This window comes from Montipora foliosa, chromosome 6, assembly GCF_036669935.1.
Source record: "Montipora foliosa isolate CH-2021 chromosome 6, ASM3666993v2, whole genome shotgun sequence".
NCBI classification, from domain to species: domain Eukaryota; kingdom Metazoa; phylum Cnidaria; class Anthozoa; order Scleractinia; family Acroporidae; genus Montipora; species Montipora foliosa.
Genome location: NC_090874.1, coordinates 66,798,894 through 66,808,893, shown reverse-complemented (window position 1 = coordinate 66,808,893; position 10,000 = coordinate 66,798,894). Strand labels below are relative to the sequence as shown.

Below are 10,000 nucleotides of genomic sequence, written 5' to 3'. Positions count from 1 at the left end.
GGATTACGTACCCTGCTCGTAAGTGATTTCCTTATGGTTGTCTACTTAACTACAAGGAGGAGAATGAAGAAGTACGGACAAACGCTTTTTTTACAAGTAGGTATTGTGTCTGACGAGTTCGAATCTAAGAATTCTTATAATACTTGTTTAAAGCATACAAGGTTTATCTCGGGTCCAGGGGTCCTAGTCTTCACAGTCACAGATCGCGTTACAATCAACACGATGCAAGGATCTGATCTAGCTAATGCGTTTGTTGGAGTCCTGACGAGGTTCAGAGAGAATAGCGTTGCACTAGTGGCAGACGTAGAGGCCATGTTTTATCAAGTGCATGTAATCCCTGAAAAGAGTGAGTATCTCCGTTATCTATGGTGGCCGGAAGGATACGTCAACAAATAAGAACCTGCATGAAGAGTACCAAGTCGTAGCAGGGTTGAAGTTTGAAACCCTTACGAATTGGAGGCGTCAAATCAGTGTAAAATCGCATAAATAATCGCACCGGGTTTACACGTGCAATATCTGAATTGCAACTTCAGCGTAACAAAATTTGCATCAAGTTGCTACGACAAAAATCTCTTGTGTAAACGGACATTCAAAAGTAAAGCTTTACCAAAAAATTATTAATTACATGTTTTATAAATTTATTTTTCTATGTTTTCATTGGGTTTATTTTACAAGCGCTTAGTTGCATTGGCGACTGCAATTTGTTTCATAAGAGGTTTATCTGTCTACCTACCGTTTACTAGCTTTTACTTACGCGAGAAGAAAAAAGCTAAAGTGCTTGGAGACACAGGTGATGAAGGCATCGATGATACTAAAAACAAACAAACAAAGATATTCATTTGTAACTTTACATGATAATTTTAAAATGTTTTATAAATTTATTTTTCTATGCTTCTATTGGGTTTATTTTACAAGAAGTAGTTTAGTTACATTGGCGACGCCAATTTGTTCAGAAGGGGTTTATCTATCTACTTGGAGTCACAGGTGATGAAGGTATCGCTGATACTAAAATAAACAAACAAATATATTCATTTGTTATTTTACACAGGGGCACCCAACGAGAATATAGTTCTAAACCACTAAACATAGCATTGTTACACGTATTTTAGTATTTAAATGGTAGGTATAGGCATATTTCTATCCCCTAATAATTTTTCATCTGTTCGGATTTCCTAGCTGAAAGTCCAGTAGTGAGACGAAAATTATAGGGATCAAAACTTACCTTTTCGAAAATTTCAGCCAGAAAAAAGGCTCCCGAAAATTCTAGGTTACCTTTTTAGGGTAAAAATCCATTAAATATGGGCAATTATACCATTTTTTAGATGTTCGAAAATCCTAGGACAGGCTCGCAGGCAAGCAAGAAATTTTACAACAAATGTTTCGAAATTTCTTGATCTCAAATCGTCTTCCGAAAAGACATTTTCCGAAAATTGACGTTGAGGTGCCCCTGTTTACATGATAAATTTAAATGTTTTATAAATTTATTTTTCTATGCTTTTATTGGGTTTATCTTACAAGCGCTTAGTTGAATTGGCGACTGAAAATTGTTTCATAAGAGGTTTATCTATCTACCTATCGGTTACTAGCTTTTACTTACGCGAGGAGAAAGAAGCTAAAGTACTTGGAGTCACAGGTGATGAAGACATCGCTGATACTGAAAGCAAACAAAGAAATATATTCATTTGTAACTTTACATGATAATTTTAAAATCTTTTATAAAAGTAATTTTTCTATGCTTTTATTGGGTATATTTTCCAACAAGCAGTTTAGTTGCATTGGCGACGCCACTTTGTTTTCATAAGAGGTTTATCTGTCTACCGAGCGCGCGTTTACTAGCTTTCACTTACGCGAGGAGAAAGAAGCTAAAGTACTTGGAGTCAAAGGTGATGAAGAGATCGCTGATACTCAAAACAAACAAGCAAACAAATATATTCATTTGTAACTTTACATGATAATTCTAAAAAGTTTTATTTTTTTTTTCTATGCTTTTATTGGGTTTATTTTACAGCAAGCAGTTCTGTTGCATTGGCGACAAAATTTTGTTTCTTACTACCCACCGTTTACTAGCTTTTACTTACGCGAGGAGAAAGAAGCGAAAGTGCTTGGAGTCACACGTGATGAAGACATCGCTGATATTAAAAGCAAACAAACGAAGATATTTATTAATTTTGTGACTTTACATGATAATTTTTAAGAGTGAATGTCCGTAAAAATCAAGCAACCTTTGAATTCCGTGGCAAACCTTGAAAAATCGATTTCGCTCATACTTCCAAGTTTGAAAGAGTAATGTGTACCAAGAAGCATGGTATAGTTAGTTTGGGTTGTTACGGATTTATTTTCGAGAAAAATGCAAATTACCGAACACCGCCGAAAATGCCGCTCGGACAAGGGATTTGTCTCTTCATTTTGACGGTCTTGTGAGGTCAACTGAAGCATCCCTCATAAAATATTCCTCCTAATCCTAACTGAGCAATCTCTTAATTGTCGTTTGGCTAAGTTTGAGTGCATTTAAGACATTCTACAGTTTCCAAATAATTTTATTCTTGGCGCCTATATTTTACGTCACTAAAACTGAGTCTTACGAAATATCTTACAGAGAATGTGCTCTACCTTTAAACCCTTTGAAACTTGGGCCATCGAATGTTGAGACAAAGGTCTTTCGTCTGATAGAGAGAAATCTCTGGGCAATTACTTTTGCGTGACGCCTCAAGCGCTTAAAATGTCATTAAAATGCATTCTTGTGACCTTTCGGGTCAAAACACAGCAGGCCGATATCCATCTTTGATTTGATATGAAAATAGATGAGACCGCTTTAAATAAAGTGCAGAAAGTAAGATTGCCGTATGGCAATCCCAGTTGGAAAATGGGTGGAATTTCTCCGTTTTATTATTTTTTTCCGTGTAGGTAAAAGTCTTGCCTGTCACTCCCCCGGTAAGTGGTGTCTTTGTGCATAGAGCCTTCTGCGCGTATTTTCTTAGGATCGAGAGGGTAGTGGAAATGCGTACATTTCTCTGGTGGACACAGTAGAATCATTAACTTAACCTGTAATGGCGTCGAAAGTCATGTAACGCGAATGGCGTTTTAGTGGATCTTTGAACAAAATATACCCTTATGAAGCTCAAAAATGGCAAATCAATTGGATACTGAACAAGACAGGCGACAACATCGACAACAATCTGTCGCCCGTCGAGCCGTCTTTTACCAAGTGTGCTGTTATGTAGAACATTGAAGATTCGCAGGGCAGCGATAATAGTGAATTCAAAGACTAGACAAGGTGGATTGAATGGAATTTCAAGCGTTAAAATCGCTGAAAAGGTAAGATTATTGTCGAAGCGATGCCGAAATTGCGTGTCTTCACCACATGTTCCTTTGATCTCACGTTATGTTTTCCGTCAAAATATTCGCTTGTTTTCGCTTTCGCTCGAACATATCTACCTTTATTACATGTCCAGTGAATAGTTTTATCCTCTGGGATGAATTTTCCGTCGAAAAATCGATTATTTGGGCGGTCAGTGTAAAACGCAGACTGCAGACTGCAGACTGCAGACCGGGGGTAAAATGCAGACTGAGGGTAAAATAAATATTAATAATAAAAAAAACCAGTCATAAGGATAAAATAAAGATTGTTTGAAAGACAATCCTGTTTTACATCTGTCAACAACTCACATTATTATGACTGCAGGTCGCTGCACCTTTTGGGGATGCGATCGTACGCGTTGAAATCATCTGTGCTTTGTTTTTGCGCTTCCAGGTGCATTGCAATGTTCCAAATTATTTGTCACACCGGTACATCGAGGGAAATCGATCGAAAAACCAACAATTATTACTTCGAATACCTGAATAATCTCGGTTGTCTTTTTTCGGTGCAACGAAATGCACAAAGAATTTCATGTATTCCGAGCAATTAGGACGCGGGGATTTCATTGGTTAAGCTATGCGTGATAACCCCTAGGGAGAGGTTATAATTGAAAATTACATCTTCCAGATGCAAAACAAACGAGCTTGTGAACTAAAGGATAAACATAACGTACACGAAAGCGAATGAAAGGATCCTAATAAGAAATTTTTACACCTCAGTCATACTGGCTTAAGCCGACTGAATTGCAACGTTAAATGGTTGCAAAATCCACGTTATCTCTGTCTTTGTTAATTGGTACTGTAGCCATGCGTGTCAAAATAAATTGAGTTATTGGGTAATTACTCGATTACTTTGTTCAGTGCAGCAAAATGGACAGTTGAATTACGGGGTGGTGACTTCTTTGCCTAAAAGCAACTCATTTAACGAAACTGTCCTTTTTCCAACAACAACAAGGATTCAAACAGCTTCAATTCTTACAGAGTTCGATAAAAATCCGGATTTAAAACATGCGGTGGGGCAACCAAAGCGATGGGAGCTGTGTTGGGGTTTCAGTGTGAAAGTACAAACGGCTACTAACACTCTTATAACTCTTTTTTCATTATTATTTTATTAACCCGCAGTCTGCAGTCTGCAGTCTGCATTTTACCCTCAGTCTGCATTTTATCACAGAGGTTAATTATTCGTACTGCTATCGCTTCCGTTGTCGTTAGCAATATTAATGGGTCGCAAATTTGACACTCTTATCGCATTATCACATTACGCATTGAACCACGTTATCTATTATTCCTAAAAATCTAAAAATATTCGTGCCTTATCAGTTTTCGGTCGAATTTATGTCCAAGAAAGCAGATAAATTGCAGAAAATATTAGTTTTGCATCCAAAAATTCGTAATCAACGCTAAAATGACCAAATTTTGCCTAGAAAACATATTTTACTGTTATTTTTCTTAAATTTTTTCGTTCAACTTTCGCTTTTATAAAATGTTTCAGTTGTCTGTAAATAAGTTATATGCTGTTGGAAAGCTTATTTTCTTAGCTTTAAAATGATGTATTTTTTCCCCCTAACTTTAAATATTTTTTGAGAAAAAAAAAATTTTTTTGGCGATGGCTGATTTACCGCGGTTTTCTCGCGGTTGGGAAATTAGGAAAAAGAGTTAGGCCAGTAGCCAGGTTTTTAACCTCAGAAAAGGATCTGTTTCGTCGTACGAACGTGTGAGGACCTGTGAGTCAAAGGGCGTCTGCTGGTATGACTTCTGGGTGCCCCTTAATAACTTCTTACTAACCGAGCGCGAGGGCCGTACTGCCAGGGAAATATTGGCCCGAGGTCGTGGCAGTACGGACCGAGCGCAGCGAGGCCCATACAAAAACGACCCAGGGCCAATATTCCTCAGTACGGCTCGAGCTAGCTCGGTTAGTAAGTAGTTTATTATATGGTTTTTTAATTACCTTTGGCTTTGTTTTTACAAGCCCGTAATCGGCCCGTGGGCCAGTCACAATTTGCCTGGAACGCTGCACGTACCACAGGCAACCCAGTGTACTCTCACGGAGGGTCTAGTTTAGTGAGAAGTGGGAGTTTTAAGAATGTTTGGAACTACACGTATGTAAACGGCCACAGCACAATATAAACATGACGAAAGTTTGTCAACACAACAACCACAGGGTACCCAATTGTAGACCGAAGTGCTCCTTTTTCTCACGGACGGCGGAGCTAGGGGACTGCCCATGAAGAAAAAATAGAGGAAAAAAAAACTCATAAAGCATAAAAAGAGCAAACTAACAAAAGGAAAAAGTTGCATTTCCGAGCTTCAAGATTTCAAAATTTTCTGGCGGAGAATTTCCTTCAGGGAACCCCCTACAATTTAGTTAGCGGCTCTTGCTTGTTAGCACCCCCCCCCCCCCCCGCCCCCCCCACACAATACAAAATATGCTCCGTCGTCCCTGTTTTTAGCTTTTCACTGACATAATGTCATCAATAAATATGTTAGCAAGCAAAAATTTAAGTCGGAAAATTTGCGTTTCGTGAAGAAACTGTTATTTTCCTGTGGTGGAAACACAAAGCATGTGAGGGTGGCATCGTATTATCTAAGGCAATAAGTTACCTAAATGGTGGGATGAATGCTTCGACAAGATTGATAAAATGTTGCTGAGAAAATGAAACAATTAGCCAATATCAAAAATACCATAATATTCTTTGTTTGTCCCTCCAGTAGGGTAGTAGCCAAAACGCCGGGCCGGGTGCCGGGATCGGGGTGTCTTTTTTTCTTAAGTTTTTTTGTTTCAATTTTTGTCGTTATTCTCCTGTAATGTTATATCCAAATGTTCGGTATTTTTCCTTCATTCGTTTTGGCTACTACCCTCCAAAAGTTTGCATAGGAATTGTTTTTATTTCCACTTGGGAATTATAATGGTCCCAAGAGAAACTGGAAAAAATGCTTATGCAAAATTTGGAGGGACAAACAAAGAGTAATATGATATTTTTGATATTGGCTAACTGATACTGTATTTACTCCATTAGGTGCTGTCCTAAAAATAAACGCCAGGTCTCGTCGGAAAGCCGGTGTATTTTGCTCCAAATTCACACTTTTTCTCTTTCAAAACTGTCAACAATTAGTTAAAGCCTCCTTTAATTAGTGTGCGTCATAGAGCACTAATTGTGTAAGGAATCAATCTTTCTCAGCTGGAGTAAAAATAAACACCTGAACCCAGTCAGTCTGATTTCTTTCCCAAAACTGGTGCCGAGACCCGGGCACTGGTGCCGAGATCCGACTTGAAACATGCCTAAAGAACTATCACGACTGAGAGGAGTGAGAAGAGCATATAAAGGTCACGTAACACAGGATATAAACAAGGCCGAACGTCTTATGAGCGCTGAAGATGACGAATCAGCAGAGCTAACAGCGATCTTCGAGCGTATCTCCAGAAGAGAAAACGAAATCACAGCTCTAGACTCAAGTATTGTACACTTGCTAGAATCAGAAGACGAAATAGCGAGAGATGTGGAAGAAACGCTTACGCTACAGGACAAAGTATCAGTGATCAAGACGAGGATTACAAAATACATCCAAAACAAGAATCCACCGGTAAGATCAAACCAACATGCATCGCACGCTCCATCAACCAGCAAAAAGCACGTCAATTTACCCAAAATGACACTCAAAACCTTTCACGGGGATCCTCTTGAATGGCAAACGTTCTGGGATAGTTTTAGCGCCACAATTCATGAAAACGATGAATTATCAAACATCCAGAAGATGTCTTATCTTAACGGAATTCTAAAAGACGAAGCTGCGCGCGCGATTGCCGGATTGCCAATGACGTCGGACAATTACATTAAAGCAACAGAACTTCTAAAAGAACGTTTTGGGCAAAAGCAAGTTCTAATAAACGCACACATGGAATCGCTTATTAATGTCCCTTCACCAACGAATAACACAACTAACCTAAGAGAATTTTATGATACATGTGAATCCAATATACGTGGTCTAGAAGCATTAGATGTAAAGGCGGAATCCTACGGAAACCTTCTAATTCCAATTCTATTGAAGAAAATACCGGAAGAATTAACGCGCCTCATCTTCAGAGCTAACCCATCCGCGGACAAATGTCTGACCGAATTACGAACGGAACTACGGAAGGAAATAGAAACGCGCGAAAGAAGTCATACAGCAGCAACAAGCGAAAGAGCTCTATCAGAGGACGAGGTTCTAGTCCCAACAACGGGCACCTTTCTTACCACCACGGACCAAGGCGCTTGCAAAGTCAACTACCAAACCAAAGGAAAAAACTGCTTATATTGCAACGGCTCACACAGATCTGAAAACTGCGCCAAACTAAAAACCGTTGAGGAAAGGCTTGCATTCTTGCAACAACAGAAAAGGTGCTTCAATTGCGCCGGTTTCAAGCATTCATCAAACCGATGTAAATCGAAAGGGAGGTGTCTAAAATGCAAAAGAAAGCATCACACTTCAATATGTAAAGATGGTGACCAACACACGACCGAATTGAAACACGACAAGTCAACACAAGAGGGTGGCCACAAACCAGTTCACTCAGGCACAACTTATGCCGTCCTGGCCAAGGACCACATTCTGATGCAGTCAGCAATTGTTAGATTAAAAGGAAATACTGCACAGCTCACAGTTCGAGCCATGTTCGATACAGGATCACAAAGGACATTTATCACCAAAAATCTAAAAGAGAAACTCGAGTTGAAATCGACACGAAAGGAAAACATAAATCTCACAACATTCGGTTCCTCTAACAGCGTCAAAAAATCGCTAGATGTCGTCACGATACACGTTCTGACAGATAAACAACAGATACAGCTCAATGCACTAGTAACACAAACTATCTGTCCCCCATTCCCCGTCACAATTGGCCGCGTCAAATTACCGTCTGAGTTACAGGGATTGCATCTTGCCGACCCGCTGAATTCCAAGAATGATCTAAACGTCGATATTCTCATCGGCAACGACAACTTCGCAAAATTAATCACAGGAAACATGAAAAAATCTGAGGATGACTGTTTGATCGCCACAGAAAGCAAAATGGGATGGCTAATATCCGGCCCTATCTCGAAAGAATTTGAAAGTGATCATACAAACGCAATGCTATCGCTCGAAATACACCAAGACGAAGGAGAAAAACTAGACGAGATTTTAACTAAGTTCTGGGAGATAAGCTCGGTTCCCAAAACCAATACAGATAACGGTAACGCCGTCCACGCAAAGTTTCACAAATCTATACAATTTAACAAGGACTCTGGCAGGTATACAGTAACGCTCCCATGGCGGGACACTGCAGAGGATCTACCGTCCAACTTTGCACTCTCAAAGAAGAGATTAGTTAACCTTCAATGCAGTCTAAACAAACGAGATCCAGAACTAATCAGCAAATATGACGAGCAACTGCAAAGCCAGGTGAAACAAGGATTTATCGAAGTCGTAAACGACCCATCAATACACTCAGGAAAATTGCACTATATACCACACTTCCCCGTATTCAAGGCAGATAGCTCGACCACAAGAATGCGTATAGTCTACGACGCGTCCGCGAAGAAGTCACCCACAGCATTAAGTCTCAATGATTGCCTACATACAGGCCCCAATCTAATGCAGGAACTACCTAAAATACTGTTGACTTTCCGAATTAACCAGATAGCTTTCACCGCAGACATAGAAAAAGCTTTCTTGCAAATTGAAATAAACGAAGAAGACAGAGATGCTACAAGGTTTCTGTGGCTCAAGGATCCAACCCTACCAGTTAACCATCCAGACAATATAATAACATACAGGTTCCGCGTGGTATTATTCGGTGCAGCACCATCACCATTCCTTTTAAATGCAACCATTCAATACCACCTAAACAGAAAGAACGACTGGATATCTAACGACCTCAAAACGTCCATTTATATGGATAACGTATTATCGGGAACGAGTACCCTCAACAGGCGATAGAGTACTACACATCGTCAAGACAATACTTCAAAGAGGCTGGTATGAATCTCAGACAATGGACCAGCAATGACGACACCATAAACAAGATAGCATCCCAAGACGGAGCGTGTGCAGAAGCCATTACCAAGGTCTTGGGACTGGTCTGGAATTCTAATACCGACACATTATCACTATCGCTAGATAAGCTAATTCAAGAAATCCACGCGCTACAATCCACAACCAAACGTTCCGTATTAAGTCTATCTTCTAAACTGTTTGATCCACTCGGTTTTGTTGAACCAGTTTCAGCAAAAGGTAAAATAATGATGCAAGAACTATGGAAGATGAAAATACCATGGGATACGGAACTCCCACAAAACTACAGAGAAAAATGGTTAAAATGGCTAAGTGAAATCAAAGAACTCACTTCCATACTAATTCCTAGACAATACCTCACTAACGATAACGAAAAGGCACAACTCCACATCTTCTGCGACAGCAGTCAGCTAGCGTACGGAGCAGTAGCTTACCTCAGAGGAACAACAACCAACACCTGCAGCTTTGTCATGTCAAAAAGCAAGGTAGCCCCTCTCAAACAACACACTCTGCGAAGACTAGAATTGCTTGCTGCCTTACTCGGAGCTGAACTATGGGAATTTCTATCACAGACCTTACAACCCAAGCTGATAATAACAGAATACTACAT

General features: G+C 39.7%; 1 protein-coding gene across 2 annotated transcripts in view; it reads right to left on the bottom strand.

The window, feature by feature from the left end:
- Positions 1-10,000, bottom strand: part of LOC138008194 (uncharacterized) — a 148,655-nt gene that overhangs the window by 96,254 nt on the left and 42,401 nt on the right. For both annotated transcript variants that reach the window (XM_068855437.1, XM_068855438.1), the window contains 3 exons: positions 2,079-2,129; positions 1,598-1,654; positions 755-811 (listed from right to left, as the gene is read on the bottom strand). In XM_068855437.1, coding sequence (XP_068711538.1) covers positions 755-811; positions 1,598-1,654; positions 2,079-2,129 — 165 coding nt within the window. The remainder of the gene's footprint in view (positions 1-754; positions 812-1,597; positions 1,655-2,078; positions 2,130-10,000) is intronic.